This window comes from Myotis daubentonii, chromosome 10, assembly GCF_963259705.1.
Source record: "Myotis daubentonii chromosome 10, mMyoDau2.1, whole genome shotgun sequence".
Lineage (NCBI taxonomy): Eukaryota > Metazoa > Chordata > Mammalia > Chiroptera > Vespertilionidae > Myotis > Myotis daubentonii.
This window is the reverse complement of record NC_081849.1, coordinates 57,908,723-57,934,601: the sequence shown is the minus strand read 5'-3', so window position 1 is coordinate 57,934,601 and position 25,879 is coordinate 57,908,723. Positions and strand designations below refer to the sequence as shown.

Here is a 25,879-nt window from a genome sequence, read left to right as displayed (position 1 = left end):
GGGAGAAACGTCTCTTCAAGGTTCTCTGCCTATTTTTCAGTTGGAATTCTTTTGTTTAGTTGTTTGAATTATTTTGGAAGTTAACCCCTATTGACATCATTTGTGAGTATCTTCTCCCATTTAGTAGGTTGTCTTTTCATTTTGTTGATGGTTTCCTTCTCTGTGCAAAAACTTAGTCCCATTTTTTATTTTGTTTCTTTCCTTTGCAGAGATATAGCCAAAAAGATACTGCTAAGAGCAATGTCAAAGAGTTTACTGCCTACATTTCCTTCTAGGAGTCTTATAGTTTCAGGCCTAACATTTAAGTCTTTAATCCATTTTGTGTTTATTTTTGTATATGGTGTAAGAAAGTGATCCAATTTCATATTTTTGCATGTATCTGTCCAGTTTTTTTCAATAATACTTAGTGAAATAATTCTAACTCCATTGTTTATCCTTGCCTCCTTTGTCATAGATTGACCATAAAAGCAGGGATTTATCTCTGCGTTGTCTCTTTAATACCATTGATCCATACATCTATAGTTAGGCCAGAACAATACTGTTTTAATTATGGTAGCTCTGTAGTATAGTTTGTCATCAGGAAGCGTAATATCTCCCACTTTGTTCTTCTTTCTCAAGATTGCTTTCACTATTTGGGATCTTCTGTGGTTCCATATAAATTTTAGAATTAGTTATTCTAATTCCGAGAATGCCACTATTTTAATAAGCATTGCATTGAATCTGTATATTATTTTAGATAGTAAGGACATTTTAACAATATTAATCTTTCCAATCCATGTGCAGAGTATATAAAATTATTTTAAATAAACTATTTTAAAATAATTTTAGAGTTACATAAAAAGCCAGGATATAGAGAACTTATTTCCTTCATCCAGGTTCTTGTAACTTAACATCTTACATAACCATGTTATAATGGTCAAAACTAGGAAATTAACATTGGTACAATAGTGTTAATAAAACTAGACTTCATTCAGAGTCCTGCAGAACCCTAATGTCCTTTAAAGGGTGCAATCCAGAATGCTGTGTTGTATTTAGTCATCATGTTCCTTGGTCTCCTCTGATCTGTGACGTCTTGGTCTCTTCTTGTTTTTCACCCCGTTGATACTTGAAAGACTACTCTCAGGAATTTTGTGGAATGTCCCTCAATTTGGGTTTGTCTGACGTTTTCTCCCTAATGTGCTATGACAAGCACACTTAAGCTGTGTATTCTCAAAAACACAAACCATTTTCTCTGGGTTTGTGTTTTTGAGAATACACAGAGAGCTTAAGTGTGCTTGTCATAGCATATTAGGGAGGCAAATTGTTCCAGTTTTGGTCATTGGGCAAAAAGTGGTTTTACATACATTACTAATTGACGACTCCAACCATCCAATGAGGCAGGTATTACCATTATCTTCCTTCTGTATAAAGGAAACTCAAGCTCAGAAAGAGTAAGAAACCTTTCCAATCATTCATATCCTATGTGTGAAGCCAACCGTCTGACTCCAGAGTCTGTGTGCTTGGCTTTGCTATGCTCTCAAAGGAAAAGAATGCTCCATAAACATCGGAGATAAGGTTTCTTTTTATCTTGTGTTTTTTAAAAATATATATTTTATTGGTTTTTTACAGAGAGGAAGGGGGAGGGATAGAGAGTTAGAAACATTGATGAGAGAGAAACATCAATCAGCTGCCTCCTGCACACACCCTACTGGGAATGTGCCCGCAACCAAGGTACATGCCCTTGACTGGAATCGAACCTGGGACCCTGCAGTCCGCTGGCCAACGCTCTATCCACTGAGCCAAACCAGTTAGGGCTATCTTGTGTTTTTTAAAGAGGTGAAAGTTAGCAGTTGCAGAGGGACGAGTTCCAAAGGGACAGTATGTGGAGGTAGAGAAAGAACCACAAATGGTCCTAATCAAGCCTGTCGCTAGGTGGGAGTGGTGGGGAGAATAACTAACTAAGAAAAGTGAAAGGTGCAGGGCAACTAATATGGAAGTGAAAAGGGGGAAAATGTTCATTGAGGTGCACCTTGGTTGCAGGGCCATGGAGAATCAGTCTATGGTAAGAAGGGAGTTAGTAAGCTTCCAACAAAACAATACATAGAAGGGTAGAAAACAAAACCAGCTTTCAGGAGATCAAAAATTATTTTAGAGACAGGAGGTAAAGAAGTAATTTAATAAAAGGGATGCAGGAGGGATGAGTCTCCCCCCCCCCCTCAGGATTCTAGAGAAGGAGAGAAAGCTCTGGACTAGGGAAATGTAGATGCCAAATGCATGAAAACTGCAAGGAAGGGTGTGAACCTTGGAGTTAGGGGAATCTGCCTCCCCATCTATTGGAGGTGAGCCTAACAGACCAAGGATAGTGGTATCGTTGAGGTGAAGGTACAGACACACCTAGGATGTTATGGATTTTTATTTGCTGGTCTTCAGTAGTAAAACTGGAGGCAAGGTCACCTGCACACATTGGAGAAAACTTAGAGAAATGTTACCTCGTCTTGGAGGTACCTAACATCCCTGGCCAGTGCTGGGCAGGCTGGTGAAAACAGGGCAAGCTGACATCATGAAAAAGACTCGGTATTTGTTTTTCTAAAATGTTCGAAATTAAATGTGATGCTAACTTGCTATTAGGTTGTTGAGAAAAATATCTAATGATTGTAAAGGATCAGCCTAAAACAACAAAATATAATTACTGCTAGAATAAAATACTGTTTTTCTCAGGAATTTTTAAGACAATTTTTAATTACAGAATTCTTGGTGAGTGTTTAGCAGTTATAAATTTAACACCAAAGGCTTAGTGTTCCATTTGTATGTGAGAGTGTGTAGGTTGTGGACAGTATATTCTGATCTGAGCACTAAATATAACACGGGTTAGGGTTAGAATCATTCATTTCAGAATCATTTTAAATCTGTAATGTTCCTGAAAGTGTTTTTTATATATCCAGGGGCAGAACTTTCTAAGAAATTTATTAATTACCGACAACATAGCCTTCAACATTAGAGACTGCCTTTAACATAGTTATAATACTATACAATAAATACTAACATCCTTTATATGAACCAGAATTTACATTAAACAATATCAATATTTGGTGATTATTTATTACCATATATTATTACATGCAATTTTATTTAATAGTAAGGATATTATAAATCATATTTTTTTAAAAAATGTATGCATGGCATATGTAAAGCAGTAACATTTAGAAGGAAAGACAAAAGCCCTGAAAGCATTTAACTACGTTAGTAATACTGAAAAACACTACATCTGTGCATAGTAATGATTGAAAGCTTCATAATACAGCAGAACACTGGTACACGTTCAGGTACTGTGAGAACCACTTGTACAGGAAAAGTTCAAATCAGACCCATCCAGGTTCTTAGAAGTGGATACCATCTAAAAAGAAACCTCTCAACATAGGGTTTTCTCTTCGTTTTGGCAACTCAGCAATGCAGACAAAGATGTATTTGGTTTGGTTTATTGTGATTTTATTCTTAGATAAGTTTTAGTTATCTTATGGAGATAAAAATATACAATATTACTTTAAAATTTTTAATTTTATAAGTGTATAATTGCTTGCCACCATATTCACAATTTTAAAAGCCTATCTTCCACGAAACAGTACATCCAGTGACATAAAGGAAGACTAACAAAAATGCTGTAAGACTTTCAATGAAAAGTTTTAATGTAAAAATGGATTATTAATCTAGACCCTCTGGTCTAATGACTAAATCTTTAATGACACCTCATGCTGGAAACAAAATATGAAATGTTTTAGGCCAATTTGTTATTTTCAATACTTACATTGATTCTACAGATTCAAAATTTTGACTGAAAATGCATAGACTGACATACATATTGTCTGAAGGAACTTTTATGTACATTAACTTACACACAAAAAAAGGAAGAAAAATGTATGTTAATCCTACATCTCAGCTTAGGATTCCATCATGTTTTTATATAATAAATGCAAGATCTGTCTTACACCCTTGACATCACAGTTGAATAAAAGAATGTCAGATGGTGGCACTTCTTTTAAATCACCTGAGGACAGTAGTTAGTAGGGTGATTAATTTGCCTTACTGATAATAAAGATCACTCTACCATAGAAATAACCTAATGTTTGAAATTAATAAAATTGCACGATTATTTTTTTAATACCAACTTAAATGGGTTGCATTCACTATTTGATAAAATATGTAAAACTCAACTTATTTATGTGCATATAAAATATTTTTACATGAAAAATTCAAAATATTTTACAAATAATTTTGTTCACTATAAAGCATACAATGCACCATTCATTTCATTCATAGCAATACTTTGCACCAAACATTGCTATATTCAATCTTAACACTCCTCAAATATGAGAAAAACAAATAGCTTTCACTGTACTAAGAAGTGAAATTTATAAAGTCAACATACTATTATCTTAAAAGGTTACAGATGTAAAACAGTTTGTGAAAAATGTACACACATTGAAATGGGTGCTTTACTGTAATTTACTCAATGGCCCAGAAACCAAGCTCCTGCTCTTCATTGTAGGTTGAGAAACGTGGTCACTTTAGCAGCAGATTTTCATGCCGCACCATTCAACTACCAGGGTAGAGACGTTAGCAGAGGTAAAGGGTGGTATATCCTTTTTCTGAAAACACTGTTGACATTTTAGTGCTGCTATTAATATTTACATAATAATTAAAAAATAACCTGAAAAGACATTTTACTTAAAATTTTTTCAGTGTAAGGCACAGAGCAACATTTACAGTCTTGAAGCAACTAGATTATATAATAAATAATTATCTTTTTAATCATTATTTGTTCTTTACCTGAAGAAAATGGGTAAGTAGTGCAGTTAACACATGCCTAGATTAATAAAAATGATTGAATTTAAGAAATGCAAATACTATTTGTGTAAAATGTTATTAGTTTTTTAAAAAAAGCATTATTTTATATAAAATATACATCCTACAGTGTTATAGGTAGAAAAAAAACTTTGAGGCACTTACATTAACAATGAAGAAGCACCAAACCACTTATTTTATGTATTTTAACATGAGATAAATGCAGAACCTAAAAATATGAGAAATAGTATACTTCTGGTAACTTTGGGTTCATAAGTTGAAAACTCAAAAGCATTTTCTTTTTATACTGACAAATAATTCCAATAGAGAAAACTTTCTTATTTAAGAGTCTTAAAGTTCCCGTGAATACTTTTGCACAATTTGTGGTGCTCAGAATGTGAAATGTAGATGGTATCTCACCAGCCTGTGGCACATACTTTCTATTCGAATGATTACAGTCTATGTAATTTTGATGTTTTTAATTCCTCTTTGAAAAACATTAAAATGTGGTTTGGCAATAACAGTGGGAACAACATACATCAATGCCTCCATGTGAACTTGCTGATGTTCAACATTGACAGTTTAGTAACTGTAATCTTCCACCTTTTAAACCAAGGTAAAAATTGGGTTTGGAATTACAGGAATCTACTTGATGTCAAATCAGGGAAAGGTCCGGTTTCTGATGGATGGTGAAGGGACTGAAGATGTGTGGTAGTCTGAGAGTTATTTATAGTATTTAACTCAGCTGGATAGATTTCATTTAAAACTCCATTTGGAAACTGAAAACAGAAATAGCAATTTATTAGAATGGATCTTTAAAGTATCTTTAATCATTAAATAAAATTAAAATGTATTTTTAAAATCTTCACCCAACATGATATTAAACTTCAAATTACTGTATTGTTGCTAAATTTTAATTCATTCAATGAAAACATACGGAGCACATATATTAGCACATTTTTAACCTTTTGGTTTCTCTAATAGATGAGTAGTGTAACTGTGTGACTTCAGATTTGGCATTCCATATATCCGGAGAGCATCTGATCAGGTGTTGCCTTCAGTTTGGATAAAACTTATGAATCAAAAAGTAACAGTAATAAATAAGTAATGTGGGGTGAGGTGAAAGTAGGTATACAATTTGTGAGTACGTGAAACACAGTTTATTCTTGTATTATTTTCCATCTGAACAACTATAAACCTACTTTTGCCCCACAATGTATAGTTTCTGTAATAAGTTTACTTTGACCAGATTTCATCTCAAATTCTGGGGACCAGGGAATTTATTGAGATTACTACACTGGAACTGCAGATGACCTAAGTATTTCCTACTACTCATAAAATATTATACCATGGGTATGATATCCTAAACCAATTTCTTATTTGTACTATACTTTTAATTAATAACCTGATTCTGTAATTAGGACCACTATGATTACTGTCCTAATTTCAGAATCAAGTTATTAAAATGCTTTCTTGCCTTCTTATAATGAAACTAGGGGCCCGGTGCACGAAATTCGTGCACTGGGTGTGTGGGGGGGGAGTGTCCCTCAGCCCAGCCTGCCCCCTCTCACATACTGGGAGCCCTCAGGCGTTGACCCCCATCACCCTCCAATCGCAGGATCGGCCCCTTGCCCAGGCCTGGCGCCTCTGACAGAGGCGTCAGGCCTGGGCAGGGGACCCTCATTTCCCCCCATCACTGGTTCTGCCCCCAGCCCAGGCCTGATGCCTCGGCCAGAGGCGTAGACCCCCATCACCCTCCTATCGCCTGATCGGCCCCTTGCCCAGGCCTGACGCCTCTGCCTGACACCCCCATCTCCCCCTGATCACTGGCTCTGGCCCCCGCCCAGGCCTGAGGCCTCTGGCTCAGGAATCATGACTGGGCAGGGGACCCCCATCTCCCTCTGATCGCTTGCTCCACCCCACGCCCAAGCCTGAGGCCTCCGGCAGAGGTGTCAGGCCTGGGCAGGGGGCCCCCAGCTCCCCGTGGTTGCCGGCTCCGCCCCTGCCCAGGCCTAACGCCTCTGGCCTAGGCAAGGGACCCCTAGCTCCTGGGACTGCCAGCTTCGACCGTGCCCAGCTCCCATCGCTGGCTCCACCCCTACTTCCTGCTATCACTGGCCAGGGCGGAAAAGGCGCCTGATTCTCCGATCATGGCCTTTGCCCTGCCCCCCAGCTCTTATCTCCCCCCTGGGTTTCTGATCACTGTCAGTGGCAGGGGGCTTCTTCTGGCTTTCCCTTTCACCTCCCTGCGTTGTGCCTACATATGCAAATTAACCGCCATCTTGTTGGCAGTTAACTGTCAATCTTAGTTGGCAGTTAATTTGCATATAGCCTTGATTAGCCAATGAAAAGGGTATCGTCGTACGCCAATTACCATTTTTCTGTTTTATTAGATAGGATTGGTCTGGTTATTATAACTGCTACTGGGGGAGGGGGGGAGATGGACACAGAGATAGTTCTATAGTGTTTTATAGATCACAGAGCCTTTAGACTAAATAATTAGTGAGAGTTATAGAAACTTTCAGATTAAAACCAAACCCATAATTCCTTCAAATAAAATCTACCTTTAACACTAGGCTTCAGTAATCAAAATTTTGATTACTTCAAAGATCCTTCAAAACATATATTTAATATATAGTAATAATCACATAATCTAAATCTTCAATGATGGCAACTCTGTCAAGTCTTCAAATGGAAGGTATACTATTTGCCCAGAGAATGTTGGCTCTTAAATAAATTACTCTCATCAGTCTAACATGTGCCAGCAATTCTCTTTAAATGTATTATCTAGAGCAGTGCTGTTCAATGGAAATGTGAGCCACATTAAAAAGTGAAATTTTAATATATTTTCCTTAACCTAATATAGCCGAAATTCATCATTTCAATATTCTTTTTTCAAATTAAATCTCCAAAATTGGAGAATATTTTTAGTACCTCTTGTCTGGGACTAGCCACATACAGAGTGGCTACCCTGCAGAGAGGGGGAGAGATACAGGTCTACAGAATTCTTATTATTCATTAAGAAGTAGTGAAGGGATCACTGTAGAGAACTCATGAGCTGATGCAAGCCCTGTTCAAAATGTAATATTACACAAGTTCTCTATCACTTACTCAAGAGTATATGAGTTAAGGTACCGACTCATGATTAACTTCACAGCAATGTTGTGAAATAGACTATAACTAAAGGATGTTAGGAATGAGACTAAGGAAAACCTTCACTGCCCTTTTCTATTACATAACAATGAACTTAATTTTAGTCAGGATTTTCTTCAAAACTAAACTATTAAATACATTTTTAAATGAACTATTTTATAATGGAAAAGCATAAATGCAAACATACTTTATTCCTGGGCGGTCAGAGAGAGCAGATATAATCAGGTTAACTTTTTATTTTTGAAGTGATTGTTTTTTAGTGTGCTTGCTGCTAGAAGGGTTTTGATGATACATTTAAACAGTAAAAATACAACATCAACCTCAAGTTCCGTGGTAGAAAGCTAGCCATATTGCCCCTTTAAGAACATCAGAAAAAAAAACAATTCATCTGATGGGATAAAAGGAGGCTGTGGCAGATAAGACAGAGAGATTGCTAGAGAACCAAGGAGCCTAGGACTAAATTCCAGGGACCTTCGGAGGCAAAGGCATGCAAAGAAATATCTTTTAACTCAATTCCAACTATATCCAAAACACAAAGAAAATTATTTTTAAAAATCAAGGAAGATAAACCAAAATCTCTATTCTAAACAATATACTTGAAACTAATTTTACTGGGTAACTTAAGGACATAGTCAGCCCCTGATTTCTTTCTCCTTTACAACTCAGCTAAATAGGATATACTTGCATTCATAACATACTGGAAAAGCACTGGCTTATAAAAAAAAAAAGTAGTCACAGACATAATTAGAAATGTTCTGATATAAATGCTGTAGATAATTAAATCAGTCCTGACATTAAATAAACCCTTTTAGTGATTCTTCTTACATGATAAATACATCGTTTGAGAACATCCTTACCTTGGTTAAAAATGCCTGCGGGCCTGGCATGTTTGGACTGTACTGTATCTGAGCCGCATTGCTCTGCTGAGGTTCCAGCTGATATGGGTACATGGACACAGCCCCGGCATAACATGTCTGTGGGGTTACTAGGGAGGACTGTAGATTTAGTTTGTGCTTTTGGTTTTCAGGAGCTTGTAAACATGTGACAAAATCTTCTAAGTTAGAAGTAGCAGTAGGGTATGGGGATGGTTCAAAATTCCCTAGGGGAAAGTCTAACTGTGTCCCCTGGGACTGTTGTGGTAACACAGACGAATTACATGGAATAAAGTTCTGTGTATAAGGCATAGTATCAATCTCAGATTTGTAGGGAAACTCTTGATTTGTCCCAGGTAAGTCTGAAAAGACATTATACTGTTGTAGGTCTTGCTGAGGACAGTTAAAAGGCACAGAGTGGTTAGAGCTCCAATTTGCAAACATGCCATTGACTTGCATATTCTTCATTTTCTGGCACAGTTGCTGCTGCTGCTCCAACTGCAGGTGCTCCTGGACCATACAGCTTGAGTTCAGTGCCCTGGACGGTTGCTGCTGGTAACCCGGACATGCCAAGGTAGACTTATTTAAAGAATCTTGGACGAACGTTAGGATTTCATCTGTTAAGTCAATGTCTCTGCTGAAGTCATTCTCACCAGAAAAGTCAGTTCTGAAAAATTCCTCATTTTGCTGCATGTGTTTAATGTCTTCAAAATCAACACCTAGGTGTTTCATAATGCTGTACAAGTCACTGTTGTTATTGTCCGGGAAGAGCCCTCCATGACCTTCAGAAAGTGTCGGGTTCATTTCCTGAGACTGATCGATTTGCTCATGTTCCAGGATATCACTTCCCACTGGTGCAATACTGTCCTGCCACTTATTGCATTTGTCCATAGATTCGTTTAAAAAAATTCTTTCGAAAGGATCACTATTTGAAGCAGGACAGAGATAAATAGACTCATCTTGTTGCATGATGGCACTAAAGAGAGAACTGGGATGGGGAGAATCCTTATTGAGAGTTGCCTGGGTAGCAGAATCTTTTCCACTAGCAACATTTTTAGTCCTTACTGGTAAGGGATCCATCATGGGAGGAAAGGGGTTGGTTGTCTCGTACAACACAGCTTCTCCAGTGGCAAACATAAAAGGCAACTTCATATTTCGTTTTTTTAGATGCTCTGTCCCTTCTTCATCTCTAAAATTACAAAAACAGCAAGGAAAATACATTGTAATTGACAGTAGGGAAAAATACTTTTTATTTGACATGTGTTTTTCTGTGCCATAAAATTGTTCTTTGGAAAAATTTAAATGATTTAGAATTTGTCCCAAAAACCAGTATAGTCATTAGAACAAAGATCCCAATATAAACACAAACTGCAAGAATTTGGGAATATGAGTGGGGGAGATATCTCTAAATAAAACACAAGTCAGAAGCTATAAAGGAAAAGATTAGCATAATTCACAATATGAAAATTATGTATGTGTATACATCATTTAAAACATCTAATCAAGGAATAGTATTAATAAGATGTACAAGAGCCAATGAGATAAAGACATAGGTAAATATTACATAACCATGTTCTCTTAAGTATATGTACATACATTCACCGTGTTCATGAGTTGGAATATTAAGTATTATAAAAATGTTAATTATCTCAAAATGAGCTATAGTTTCAGTGTAATCCCAAATACAGCTTTAGGATTACACTGTAATCCCTTTAGATTTTCTGTTGGGAACTGACAATTATTTCTAAAATGTATATGAAAATATAAAGTGGTCAAGAAGAGCCAAGGCAATCTTGAAGAACAAAAAATCCTAAACAAGCAAAATGGAAGGCATACACTTAGATATCAAATGTGCTTTGATTGCAAAAGTAAACAACCACAAACACATCATCTGATCAAAATGCAGTGCAGTAGAGGAAAGATAGCATTTTCAATAAATGTTACTGATCAGCTGAACATATATATCCAGCTTTTAAATAGTAGACAAGCTTTCATTTTAATCCTAAAATGCACCCTAATCCATTAATATACTCACCAGGGATGATTTGGGAGGTTTATGATTCCCCTGCAAAAATTACCTACTACAACCTAAAATATAAACATAAAACTTTGTGGCACTGTAAATTATGGCTGGAGGCATTGCTTCATAAATATTGTGGGGCTTTAATAGATGTAAAAAGGAAAAAAATGACCTTGATTTCTTATCTCAAGCCACCTACCAAAATCACTTCTCTAGAGAAAATTTACAATGCACATACTTGACAAAATACTCATTTCCAGAATATGTAAGAAACCTCAAAATCAACGCTTTCTTAGAAAACCTATGTTAAGCAAAGCAATGATATATTTACTTTACAGACGGCACTACACTTTCATCTTTCCTCATATACCCAAGATAAAACCCTGAAGTTTTCTTTATTCTCCTCCATAGATCTACATATTTAGTTGTTCAGTAAAGTTTGTCAATTCTATTTGCAGTTTATTTACGTTTAGAAGTTTTTAAGCAGGACTGTTTAAAGTGTTACTAACAACGACAGCAAGCATTCTACGTCTTTGTGCTTACGTTAGAGGCCTCTGAGTTGCAATGATGTAATCCGGTCTTCCATTTTTATAAACCAAGCGGGCGTTAGACTGGATCCAGGTCCATCGGTTGCCTTTGGTAAGAAGCCTGAACACTATCATGCCACTCTCTCCCGTCTTAATCACTAAAATAAAAATTAAAAAATTATCAAACCCAAATTTGACATAGTTGTCACCAAAGATAAACTACTAGATATTCCTGTGGCAGCTGCAGAGCAGTTAATCATAAAGGTATGATATTGAGTAGACAAATATTCAAACATTTTCCTGAAACATGCACTAGGGTATATGCCCTTTTTATGAACATGCTCACAAGGAACTGCAACTTACTCCGCATATGGTACTCAGCACAGTAGAGCATATCAGCAGCATGAAGAAACTGATACCCTGATCCTTTCATGCACAGCTCTGCTTCAGTATAGCCCAAAACAAGTTTTCCTCTGTTAAGAAGATAAAGGAATAAAGTTGAAATGATGTTACTTCATTCATGTTAAATGGTATCAGCTATATGCTATTTGCTGCAATAGGTTTGACTTGACACTCAGAATTTTAAATTAGCAGGTGGAAATCTATGTAACTGCTCTCTTTTGCTTATGGCTGCAAATTTCAGTTTTAGACCATTTTCTTCTCCTGAATAAAGACCATAAAAAAGTTAAAGATAAATCTAACAGAGCAGATTATATAGGAAAACAAAACCTTTAGTAAAAATCTAGAATGTTTGTACTCCATTTTTAAGGGGCAGGTTTTTCAAACATCTCTGTATTTCCATATTTGAAAAGAGAAAGGCAATGACATGGAGTATGATATTAGGCATTCACATATCAAAACATAATTCTCTGGAAGTTACTAAACTTCCAGGGCTAAAATTCAAATAAAGTTTGTACAATTTAAAATAAACTAACAATCATCATGGTTATGACATAGAAATTGGGGAAGGTGGTATAAAAAAATTATAGAGTAAGATGATTTGATGAACCTGAAATTATTTTAAAAGGAAGATGATACTGAAAAAGTATGAAATGACAGCTACTATAATAATGTACAATATTATAGTCTGCACTATATGTATTACATTCCATAAGAGACTTGCTGCATTGTACAATATATACCTCTAATAAAAACAAAACTGGAAAAGTGTTACTTACTTGGCATCACAGCCAGTAGGTGTAAAGTCTAGTTTGTGTTTTGTTCTGAAGATGAAGTTTTTGGTTCTGATTTCAAGTATGGAGGGCGGCTGAAGTGGAGTAGCTATGGCAAACAAGGCTAACTGAGGGGGAAGCACCGAACCATCTTTCCCTTTCTTGTTCTGGCCGTGCAGGTACTTTAACCTCCCTTGGAAATTCATTGCCTTAAAAACACAAAAGATAGCTCATTAAAATTAACAGTTTAAAATCACTCCTTTTGAAAAGCCTCAGTCCTGGCCACATCTAAGGTTCCTGAAGCTGACAACTGCTACATTCTTTCATTCCTTTCCCCATAGGAAAACAATCCCAAAGTAGTATGAGGACTGTTCTGAAGGGACAGAGAGATGAAGCACTCCTGGCTTTTTAATGGTCACAACAAGAACACCTGTATCATTTTCTAAGTGTGCAAGCGTCCTATCACTGACACCTAGCACAGCTCCGTGTACACCGTGCACTCAATATATATTTCCTGAATGAATAAATGGTGATCAAGTACATGCTAATTTTCAAACACACATGAACTATATTCCACAGCTCACAGTATATTTCATAGCACATGGGAATCTTTCATATAAAGATAAAATAGTTTTATTAAAACATTAAAATGACTCATGTAATCACAAAGCATGCAGAGTTCTATCAGAGTAAAGATAGAGACTAATTATAGAAGACAGAAGAAACAAAGGCAATTGAAGCAGGAGCATGATCAATTTAGTTGTTTAAAACAGTAATAACCAGGCCAAGGAATAATTCTAATATCAGTATGACAACAGCACAAGAAAGAAAAGACCCAATTACACTCATACTCCATCTCAGAAAATACATACTAATTGATCATCACTACTACGAAAACTATCCCAAAACAATTCTAACTCTGGGTCAGCAACATTATGACATAAACACAAAAATCATTGTTTGCTAATGTTTAAGATTTGATTGTTTCAAATTCCTGATATTTCACAAAAGTAATATACACTACACCTTGTAGTCTCTTTCTCCTGTGCTGGTGGGGTGTACTATATGTTCTGGGGGGTACACTTTGGGATAGCTATGCTGCCCTTTATTTTCTAAATAAACAACAGGGCAAGTTTTGACACAGATTTGCATGCCTCTTTCATGTGTCATAGGCAGCCTAGGAAGCCAAATTATTGCAATTTGATGAAGAGCTCTAAGATGAATGGAACTAGACCTTCTAACAAAGGGTTCAATGATCCTCTCCACTGAGGCGACAGCATAATATGTACCTTTGGTAAAGGCTCTGAAAAGTCCTGCAGTAAGAAAACCCATTTAAAATTTAAGACCTGTCTCCCAAACTGATTTGGGCACTTTCTCTTCTGGAGTATCTCAGTACCCTGCCCAAACTGCTCTGTAATTATCCTACCCAGGTATTCAGACCATGCAACAGCATCCTACCATACGATTCTGCAATCATGACTGTACAACCACTTTTCTACGTGGCAGTTATCTTAGGCATGTGGAAAAGGCCAGGGTAATTTCTCTGTCTAGAAGGCATTATATCCAAAGGGAGTAAGCATTCTGCTATTAAAGAAGAGCTACATAGTTCTTCATCATATACCTAAAAAGTCCTAAAAGAAGGCAAAAGACAAGCTTCTAGGTTATTTCCCTTAATCTGTGAGGTTTTGGAGTTATAGAAAAAGATTCAAAAATCACAAATAATGATATTTTAAAAGTGATTTTTCTTAATTATTTGATGAAATAGATTTTTAAAGCCAAACTCAAATATAACCAAAGAATATCTGTTTCATTTAAACTATTTTATTTATATAACTTAGTAGTAAATGACAGGGCCGTAAGATTTTGCACCTTACCAGAAAACCAGACGAATTATCCAGCAGACACCGCAATCGGCATATGAAGCACCTCTCCATAAATGAAGAGTTTTCTGGAGGAAGCTGGTCTGGGTCATAGTAGACTGCTGGCTGGAGGAGGCCATTTGCCTCTGGAGAAATAACAGCAACACAAATTTATTTTCCACTTTGCTGTAAAATTAAGTGTTTAGATACTTGAAATTTATGTTAATTTCTAAATTGGAGTCTGTACAAGAAGATAATCATTTTCAGAAAAGGAGCTAATGAAAAGAAACTAAAATTTACTGAATATCACTTTTATCTCACAGAACTTTACTCAGTTTTTTAAAATTTCTACTGACCAATTACTGCTAACAGTTTCCTCACTTTCAATGCCATTTTATTTTCTTTTTTAACACTTCCACAAACTTCTGGAAACACTGCTTGCATTGAGAAAAGGTTTTTTTGTGTGTTTTTTAATACTTGGATATGCTAGTTTGCTTTTTTCTTAATTGTGTGCCTTTTAAAACACAGAACATTTTACACACACTCCAGAATTGAGCTTGTACATTCCTTCCCATCTTTCACAACAGTATGAGTAATTTCATAAAATGCATTACTGAGTATGGCAACACTTTCCCACTTGATAGTCATCAATGGCTGTCATAATATTCCTTAGATATATTCATTTTTATTAACAGCAAATAAAAATCATTACAAATAAACAAAATAAAAAAATCATTCACTTTTTTTTTTTATAGAAAACGAACATTCCTTAGCTCACCAGCCTCTCTGTGAACTACAGGTACAGACACATGGCTTTCCACTACTTTCCTACCCTCACCAAGAAGTTCTTTGCCCCTTAGGTTCTCTGCCTCTTTTCATAGCATTATATTAAAAACACCAAAGCTACCTTTTTAAAATGTTACTCATTTATTTTAGAGAGAGAGGGAGAGGGAGGGACATGGATTTGTTGTTCTACTTATTTATGAATTCCTTGGTTTCTTGTATGTGTCCTGACTGGGAATCAAACCTGCAACTCTGGCGTATTGGGATGGCACTCTAATCACTGAGATACCCAGTCAAGGTCCAAAGTATTTTTATAAACATTCTTACCATCAATTCTTTGTCCAGAGTCTGTACATTGTGAGGGGTTTAATGCCCAGTGTAGCTGACGCTGAAATTCAGCTCGGTCTTCAGTATGGATAAGTTCATACACACTCTGATGTATGACATCAGACTAAGGAAAAAAATACAAAGAAATAAAATAATAGTATCGATTTAAGAAATAAATATGACATACTAAAGTAATTTCGGAACCTAGCTAGATTAGTGATGAATAAAGCAAATGGCTTGCAAAGCTCTCCAGTTACCCAAGGTAGGAAAAGCTAGAAAGAGACTAGCTCTGCAATTGATAAGCCAGAAGTTATTTGCCACATAAATGTTTTTCAGTCAAGGAAGTCACTTCTTCACTCCTTAACTACAACGTATTACATTCTGCATATTTTTATCCCCTTTTGATCTTCTAAGTCCTACATTTTTCACAAAACCTTATGGAAATATCCAGTTGTCTCTGACTTCTCTAAACCGAATAGTACTCATTATGTATTTTCTTCATTTTCTAACAGTTTTCTATAGACTGAATTACTCTAAGTCGACTCCATAAGAGTAAGGGATATGCCTTTACCAGGGTAGAATTCTTCTTCCACCACTTGCCTCTCAGCATGGATTCCAGTGATGAGCCCTTAATCCTTAAACCAGTATTTTTCTTTTTTTTAAACTGCAACTCATGGTACTGAATACATTTTCCATCCATCACATATGTACATATAGACACATGGAAGTTTCACAAAACACTCCGTGTGATAACACTGTGTATTCTATTTTATGCCATACTAAGCAACTAAAAAGAATGGTTGATAGTGAATCACTCTATTAATATCATTGCCCACTTAGGAGTGACAACGTGCAGTTCAATGGTGCCTAAGCCACCACCCATGTCAGACACGAACATCTAGGCTAACGTATACATATGGGAAAAAAATAGATTGGGAAATAGCTAATCTCTTTATTTCATGATGGATAGGAATTACATTATCAAATAATTAAGATAGCTAGGTAATTAAGTTTCAAACAGGCCTTTCCACAGACATCAATGTATTTTCTTCATAATTTAAGAAGTCTGAAAGAAATTCTAAGGCTGGGTCAGCAAAATTATCTTCAGGAATATCTTCAGAAATTGTGGTAACAACTAGTTTCCATTATTTTAGCTCTCTAGAGAAATCTCCCTATGAACTTGACGTTGTAGCATTAAGCCATCTCTATGACAGCCATTACACAATTGCCAGAGTTATCATCTGAAACACAGATTGGAGTATACACATTCCCTTTAACACAAACCTTTAGTGGCTTCCATTGTGTACAGAGCACAGATTAATCTTCAGTTTATATACTAGTGTGAACAGTGCTTCTCAAACCAGCAGTCAACATCACCTGTGAGCTTGCTAGAAATACAAATGCATGGGTCTTGCCTCCATCTACTGAATCAGAATACTGGGGGGTTTGAGGCCTAAAGATTTTATAAAATTTTATCAAGTTCTTCAGGTGAGTCTTATGCAGGTTAGAATTTAGGAACTATTAATACATAAGTATACCTAGCATTCAACTGTGCTCAAATCACATCTCATATTCTTTTCCCTCAAATATATCAAACACCTTACTCACTAGTCCACTTATTCACTATTCATTCAATAACATAAAATAAACCAGACACATTCACCTCTTTGAAGGACTTCCAGTCGACAGCTATAGTACTTCTGTCTTTTCCTCCCTGGGTTCCCTCCACAACTGTCAACCCATCTGAATCCTACACTTTCTTTAAGTTAGTTTAAATACCATTACCTTCAGGAAAGCTTCCATAATCCCCATAAATCAGAATTAAAGGTATAAGCCATGGTATTTTGCTTGTACCGTTACATATTACCTCCTCCATTTCATAGTTGCCCTATGTCCTCCAGTGGATATCCATACTAATTAGATGGCAAATATCCTCTTGCCTGCCCCATTCAAACCCTATCTGCCCCTTACCTGAATGTTTCTTTTATATAAGAGTTCCTTCTTAAGTTAAAGGAGAAACATAATATCCATAAATTCCATAAGCTTTAAGGAAATCATAATGTAGTAAATTATTAATAGTATCAAATATATTAGCTGAAAATATATAATTTTTATCCTATAGCACATTTTATTTGATATTTTATATATAGCAATTATCAATTGTGTCCCTAAAGTATAAGATACATAAAAAGTACAATTTTTTTAATGACCTGAGATAAATATTTACCTGCTGAAATCCCAGATAATCTTGTATAGTAGAAGAAGCATAAAATACCAAGGCATCTGTAGTGACAACCAACACAAAGCCATTCAGAGCCTACCGAGAAAAAAGTTATAAAATCAGTAATGTGACTAATATTGTCACTCATAAATACTGACTTCAACTAAGGCTGTTACTTTTATTGCTAAAAACTCTTCTCTTTAAAATGGCTAAAATGATTACAAATCACACACACACACACACACACACACACACACACACACAGACATACCACATATCTGGGGAATGGAGCACTACTTGCTGCTGCAGTGTAAATGGAAGTGGAATGCGACGCTGGGTGACTTCTAACTCAAAATGAACTGGAAATAATTAAACAACCCATGAATGGATTCTCCATTTGCAATTGTCATCCTAATTATAAGGAACTATATTTATTAAAATTTACCTGTAATAAGAATTCTCCTTCATTAAAGTTCAGGCCTTCCCCAAATTTTGTTCTACAGTTATCCTGGATTCCATTTCTGTCAGTTGGGGAGGATTTTAATGCAACTATGGAAAAACAATGATACAGTAAGTAGTTTTACAAATAAGTGGTTTCCAAGGGCTCTGAGGAAAAACCTCTATACACTAAACCAAACCAAACAAAACATACACAAAAGGAAATACTGGTGTGTACTGTAATGACAGTAAATAATCCTTTGCCAATGGTTGATTTCCAACTCAGATGACAGATTCTTAAAAGTAATTTTTGATGGATTCCCTATATAATTTTTGGAATATAACTTAGGAGTTTCAAAGAACTGCATGGTGCAGCTATAAATACTCCTCCCATTCCCATATACTTATGAAAATAAGGCTCATCAGAACATAACCTATAAAAATGATTTTAATACCTACAAATAATATTCTAAACATCAACAAACTAGTGGTGGTAAAGAGAAAGAATCAACCACCCACCTTACAAGAAATATATTTCCATTAAGTTTAGAATGTCTTGACTGGATTGGGCGTAAAAAACTGTCGGCATTATTACGGGGTGCATTTTAAATCTATAAATCAACTCATGAAGAATTATCATATTTATGATGTTGAATCATTCTATCCAAGAACATGTATGTTTTTCCATTGGCTCAAGTCTATATTCTTTATCCCACTAGAGAGTATTAAAGTCATCCATAATAAGGATTCACACATTAATTTTTTGTTTAATCCTAAGTATCAGACATTTGTAAAATGGCTTCTCCTTCATTACTATCTTCTAACTACTTGTGAATAATACAGGGTGTCCCCCAAAAATGTACACACGCTTTTTCCGATAGCTCAGTTGATGTTTGTTTCTTTTTATATTTAACCCATGGTGTTAATAATTACTCAAAGTGTATATACATTTTTGGGGATACCCTATATATATATGAAAGGAAGGCTGATGGCATGGTGGGATGCTTACTACTAGCAGTGGCATACTGTAATGTTTTTTCTCATTTTCCCCCCTCCCATCTCTCTTTCTCATTGTGTGTGTGCACACACATGCATGTGTGTATTTGTATCTGGGAGGCAACAGCTGAACAGAAATAATAACTACTATTTACCTATTTAGAATTTTTCCAAGCACGCTCAAATATTATCTTACTTAGAAGCATGTGAATGTTGGTGTCTGACATAATTAAGTTCACATCTTAGCTCTGCCACTTAACATGTGAGCTCTTGCAGCCTGTCTCCTAATATGTGAAGTGATAACTGAAATAAACCAACCAACCATCCTGCAGGATTGCTGTGAAGAATAATGAGCATGTAAGTGAAGTTCCTGGCATCTACACTAATAAAAGAGAAACATGGTAATTGGCGTACGACCGCTACCCTTTTCATTGGCTAATCAGCGAGATATGCAAATTAACTGTCAGCCAAGATGGCGGCCAGCAGCCAGGCAGCTTGAAACTAACATGAGGCTTGGTTGCCTCAGTGACGGAGGAAACCAACGTTCCCCGCCTGCAGCTGCAGGCCTCTGAGCGGGCAGTTTAAGAAACTCAGCCAGCAGATTCGCAACATTGTAAGCAAAGGCCAGAAACCTACTTTCAGCAGCGGAGGCCTAAGAGCTGGAGCCAAGCCTCAAGCTAAAGCTGGCCCAGAATAAAAAAAGAAAAAAAGAAAAAAAGGAGCAGTTGGGAGCTTCAGTCACCCGACAGCCTGAAAACAGCCCTCAGCCCCTCACCCAGACTGGCCAGGCACCCCAGTGGGGACCCCCACCCTGAAGGGTGTGTGACCAGCTACAAACAGCCATCATCCCCTCACCCAGGCTGGCCAGGCACCCCAGTGGGGACCCCTACCCTGATCCAGGACACCCTTCAGGGCAAACCAGACAGCACCCAACCGTGCACCAGGCCTCTATTCTATATAGTAAAAGGGTAATATGTCTCCCAGCACCGGGATCAGCGGAGCCATGAGGCCTCCCAGCACCGGGATAAGCGTGACAGGGGGCAGCGCCCAAACCCCGATTGCCCTGCGGCTCTGTGTGTGACAGGGGGTGGGGCCACAACCTCCCTATCCGCCCTGCTCTGTTCGTGACAGGGGAAGGCACCCCAACCCCCTGATCAGCCCTGCTCTGTGCCTGATAGGGGGGAGCTCCCCAACCCCCTCCCCCCCATGGGCCCTGCTCTGCGTGTGACGGGGTAGAGCCATAACCTCCCCATCGGCCCTGCCCTGAGTGTGAGAGTGGCGGCGCCCCAACCCCCTGATTGGCCCTGCTCTGTGCGTGACAGCGGGCAGTGCCCCAACCCCTTGATTGGCCCTGCTCTGTGCATGACAGGGGGTGGCGCCGCAACCTCCCCATCGACCCTGCCTTGAGTGTGACAGGGGATGGTGCCCCAACCCCCCAATCGGCCCTACCCTGATCGTGGCTGAGGGTGGCATCACAACCTCCCAATCTCCCTGCTCTGTGCATGACAGGGGGCGGCGCCCCAACTCCCCAATCAGCCCTGCTCTGAGCCCGACCAGGGGCTGCACCTAGGGATTGGGCCTTCCCTCTGCCACCCCGGAGCAGGCCTAAGCCAGCAGGTCGTTATCTCCTGAGGGGTCCCAGACTGCGAGAGGGCACAGGCCAGGCTGAGGGACCGCCCCTCCCCCCCGAGTGCACAAATTTTTGTGCACCGGGCCTCTAGTATGTTCAATAAATGGAAGTTTTAATGATTAGCTCCATTTCCGGAGCTTATGGATTGACTAGTTACAAAGTATAACCATTTAGATATAGCCACAATATCTTTCCATTTTTCTATTCTCTTTTAACCTGTGATATTTAAATAAGAAACCATTAAACAAAACTGAATCTCACTTTACTTTTAAGACTTCTGATTTCAGTAGACTTATGTGAGAAAGATAATGAGGCTTGGTGAAAAACTAGAGACTTACTATTAACCAGCTTTTCTCTCGGTCTGAGCAAAGCATCCTATATAATAAAAGCGTAATATGCTAAGTGTCCAACCGAGTGTCCGACCACTGGACCCATAGCTATGACGTGCAATGACCACTAGGGGGCAGACGCTCCAACAGGCAGGTTAGCTTGCTGCTGGGGTCTGGCCAATCAGGACTGAGTGGCCAATCGGAACTGAGCAAGCGGGCCAAACATGCCCTGGAGTCCTCCTGTGGTCTCTCCATGGCCGGCCAGCCCCCATCAGGACTGGGCCAGACCGCGCCTGATCGCCGGCCAGGCTGAGGGACCCCACCCATACACACATTTGTGCACCGGGGCACTAGTCATATAAAACCGTTTCTTGCTTGAAGTATATGTTCTGGTAAATCATCAAGCGCATGTGTCACACTGGAATCTCATGCCAAGTTCTTGCCTTTGCAGAACCTGAAACATATCTCTTTGAAAGAAGAGGCCAAAAGTTTGGCCTCTGCATATAACAACTGCAAAAGGCCAGAGAACAGATTTCCTTAGGCCAAAAAAATACTTTGAGGTAAATTAATTGATCTAACAGTTAATCAAGACCAAAGGAAATGCTTAATCTCTTCTCACTGAAAAGACTTTTTCTCTTTTTGTATTCTGTAAGTTTTGTTATTGCTGTTTGCTTTCTAATGGCCAAATTTGCTTAAATGCATTAAAAAACCCTCATGATGTCAGGGTTAACTCCACTTCTTTTCCAAAATTTCCAGTATGTGGCACAATTTAAGAGTTATACCAAATATTAGTAAGTTTTCTATTAAAATGATATAAAAATGTACACACAAAACTAAAACTTACATTAGGAAATAATCTTGAAAATTGACACACTTAAACTCTCTAAATTATCTTAGTAGGGATCTTTTAAAATTAATTTTTAATCAATAGAATTGATGTTAGTTCCAACTAGAGTTACTGGGCCACTGAGAAGATGAATAAGAAATGAAAGAAACTATTCATCTCAAAGTAATTTACAGTTTGTTTTTGGCCTTGTATTGGGGATATTAGCCAATGTAATTAGATATTAGACAGACTGCCTTTAAGTAGGGAATCTAAGCTATGGAAATAAAGAACTAGAAAAGAATGTCAAAAATATTAAGCATCAAATGAGATTTAATTAAAGTATTACAGGAACTTGAGACAGAAAAGAAGAGACTTGTTCTAAACAGCAGCCCCTACCATTCTAAATGTTGGCAGGATATTTTAATATGTATTACCACTGCATAAGTAGGAAAAGTGACAAGTACGTTTTGGGGAAGGATCACTAGAGGGCACTTGGAAAAACAAACAAATGTTTCTGTTGCTCTCATATTCAAAGTTAATAATCAATAAAGGATTTAAGTAAATATTTCGCAAAGCTGAGTCCAGGAAGGGTGAACTCCCTTTTCACTGTCATTTAAAATGTGATGTTTTAGAAAACTTATTTTATGTCCTGGCCTTTCAACTCCAGCTATGTAATTTATGCCTTCCATGAAGTTTGATCTCTCAGATATCATACCTACTACCTCTCCCTTCTTAAAATTACTAGAAGCTATAGTAATACTACTCACTTTCACATCCATTTCATGCCTTGATTAGAAAGCAACAGAAGAGTCAGAAAGTGACCTAGGGGACTGTCATCAGTGCCTCTTCCTAGCATCTGAGTAATTTCCTCAGTAGTAATATACCTACTGAGCACACATTGTATGTCAAGCCGTTTGCATGTGTATTATATCTTATTTAATGTTCATAATAGTCCTATGAGACTGGACGTTCTTGACCTTTCAATATATTCGGAAACTGAGATTTATGGAGGTTAAGAACCATTTCCAAGGTCATAGAGCTCTAAGTGGCAGAGCCTGGATTATAGGTCTCCTGACCCTGAATGTGTGTGCTATTATTAACCACTTACCGCACGTCTCCCTCTGCTAACTCCCTTCGACCTTTAGTTTCCTCATCTTTAAATGAGGACAGTGATAGATCTGGAGACAAATTCTTGTGAAGGCCAAAATAACATGTGGAGTACCTGGGTGATAAGACCTGGAATCTATAACTCACAGCTATATGCTGCGTTTACACACCCTCAAACCATTATGGAAAGCTAACGCTAAGTGCACACCAAGAATAGGGGAGTATTTTCTCATCGCTAAGCAGAGAGTATTAAGGAGTATCCAGTAGGACTTCTGTGATACCCACAATGTTATCTACAATGAAGATTTGAAAGTACTACAAAACAGTCAATTGTTATAAAAACTATATGCCTAGTCAGATGCATAATGACACTTTAACATCGTACCATGGGAATTAAATACACGATAGTTAATAGAAAGAAAATGTAATCTCTTACAAAAAGCCACCAGCTGATTCTGCTACTTGGGGAGCATTTGTGTACTAAGCAGACATTTGTTAAAATCCCATCTGTGGGATTACCACACCTTCCGAAGTGTGCAGATGTGACATTGAACATTCAGTGGAATCTTATCTAATAAAAGAGAAACATGCAAATTGACCGTACCTCCACTACACACACAAGCCATGCCCACAAACCAATTAGAGCGGCTATAGGCAAATTAACCCAACCAAGATGGCGGCCAGCAGCCACGGAGCTTGGAGCAAGCAGGAGGCTTGGTTGCCCTGGTGATGGAGGAAGCCAAGCTTCCCACCAGCCCTGGCCAGCTGTGGGCTCTGCTCAAGGCAACAAAGTATCAATTATAGAAGATAAATAAATCCCAGATAACTGCTTCTAGCCAGCTTCCACTGGGAGCTTGGGTGGCTGGGGGCTGTGGCCAGCCTGCAAACAGCCATCAGCCCCTCACCCAGGATGGCCACACCCTCATGGGGTGAGGGTCCCTGCTGGGGGGCTTGGCCAGCCTGAAAACAGCCATCAGCCCCTCACCCAGGCTGGCCAGGCACCCCAGCGAGACCCCCACCCTGATCCAGGACACCCTTCAGGGCAAACCAGCCGGCCCCCACCCATACACCAGGCCTCTATCCTATATAATAAAAGGGTAATATGCAAATTGACCCTAACAGCAGAACGACTGGGAATGACTGGTCACTATGACACACACTGACCACCAGGGGGCAGACGCTCAATGCAGGAGCTGCCCCTGGTGGTCAGTGTGCTCCCACAGGGGGAGCTCTGCTCAGCCACAAGCCAGGCTGACGGCTGCCAGTACAGTGGTGATGGCGGGAGCCTCTCCTGCTTCCTCAGCAGTGCTAAGGATGTCCGACTACAGCTTAGGCCTTCTCCCCGCTGACAAGTGGACATGCCCCAAGGGCTCCCAGGCTGCAAGAGGGATGTCTGACTTGTCAGCTTAGGCCCAATCCCCCAGGGAGCGGGCCTAAGCCAGCAGGTGGACATCCCCCGAGGGGTCTCAGACAGCGAGAGGGCACAGGCCAGGCTAAGGGACGCCACCCCGAGTGCACAAATTTTTGTGCACTGGGCCTCTAGTATTAAGATAATAAACTAAAATTATGTCAACTATTTCTTCACTGAAAGATCAATGAAGTACAAGTAAAACTTTAATTGATGATGGGATTTAAGTGTAAATATATTAAGCTTATCAAATTGTCCCATTACAGACAGATTCAAGTCTTATTCCCACATGCATTTAACCATATCCATATTTCCTAGTACGGCACTTTTCTTCCTTATACACCTAAGCTCAGATTTCCATTTCTCCCTACTAGCCAAGTATTTCCTCTCCAGAAAACACGCTCTGAATTGTTAGAGAAATTCAAGAGGAAGAAATATTGGCATGTGGTAAACTATATTTTGTATTTTGTTACTATAGTTTGCATTTAAACAGAATGAGGACATGATAAATGTCTTGCCAGGGAAAATCATAAGCCTTTTAAATATCTAATTGTTGCTATAAATTCAATTTATTTTATAATAATATTTATCATCTCCTTTATTATTTCTGGAAGGAAAAGTTAAATTCCATTCCCACATTGATATAAGCATTAAAGAGAGCAAAGCTATCACTTATAAAATTCAACTACATAAACTTTTATAAATTAGGTAGGGTTAAGTAATGCAGTATTTAACAAAAAGGAAAACATATTTGGTTTAGCAAGCATACTGTAACCATACTTTCCACCCTTATCAAAGCAAACTATGTCACTTGTCCCTGAACAAAGTGTCTAGAGTGTGTGTGACACTTCTAAAACACAGAGGGGGTGATAAATTATTACCTATTATATCAAAAAGGCTGAAAAATATAAAATTAAAATACAAAATTAATTCCACAAAGGGATTCTCAGATTATATTAATATCAGGTCCATATGTCTCTACCTATATTCAACAACAGCAAAGTTCTCCATTAAAAAAAGTAAAATATCATTATTCTGCAAAAATTCTTTGTCATTGGTATAACAATTTTAATTGTAACATATCCTTCACAAATCTCTTATTTTTAGGACAAATCCACTACCAACTCAAAACATCAGGCAGGCAAGCACTGTTACTGTCCTGCGAAGACGAAGACAACGTGGACCATCAAGGTTAAAGGTCTTGTCTAAGGCCACAAGATTAGTGAACTGAATTCCCTGCATGTCTCCTGCCTGCTGGTGCTTTGGTTACATAACACTCTCCCTGTACCACGCTGAGATAAAGAGAGGGAATGCTGGCTTCATAACACACAGGTTAGATACCTGAAACTGGACACTGTCAAGAATCCAGCTGACACTGAAATATTCTCTAAAA

General features: G+C 38.1%; 1 protein-coding gene across 4 annotated transcripts in view; it reads right to left on the bottom strand.

Moving 5' to 3' along the window:
- Positions 1 to 3,058: 3,058 nt before the first annotated feature.
- AHR (aryl hydrocarbon receptor) overlaps positions 3,059 to 25,879 on the bottom strand; it is a 44,135-nt gene continuing 21,314 nt past the window's right edge. Inside the window, exons 3-11 of one of the 4 annotated variants that reach the window (XM_059712481.1) lie at positions 18,198 to 18,301; positions 17,759 to 17,848; positions 15,532 to 15,655; positions 14,437 to 14,567; positions 12,569 to 12,771; positions 11,754 to 11,863; positions 11,407 to 11,548; positions 8,829 to 10,032; positions 3,059 to 5,597 (exon numbers count right to left, since the gene is read on the bottom strand). In XM_059712481.1, coding sequence (XP_059568464.1) covers positions 5,454 to 5,597; positions 8,829 to 10,032; positions 11,407 to 11,548; positions 11,754 to 11,863; positions 12,569 to 12,771; positions 14,437 to 14,567; positions 15,532 to 15,655; positions 17,759 to 17,848; positions 18,198 to 18,301 — 2,252 coding nt within the window. In that variant the 3' untranslated portion in view covers positions 3,059 to 5,453. The remainder of the gene's footprint in view (positions 5,598 to 8,828; positions 10,033 to 11,406; positions 11,549 to 11,753; positions 11,864 to 12,568; positions 12,772 to 14,436; positions 14,568 to 15,531; positions 15,656 to 17,758; positions 17,849 to 18,197; positions 18,302 to 25,879) is intronic. The other 3 variants (XM_059712485.1, XM_059712482.1, XM_059712483.1) reach the window with 3 other exon arrangements.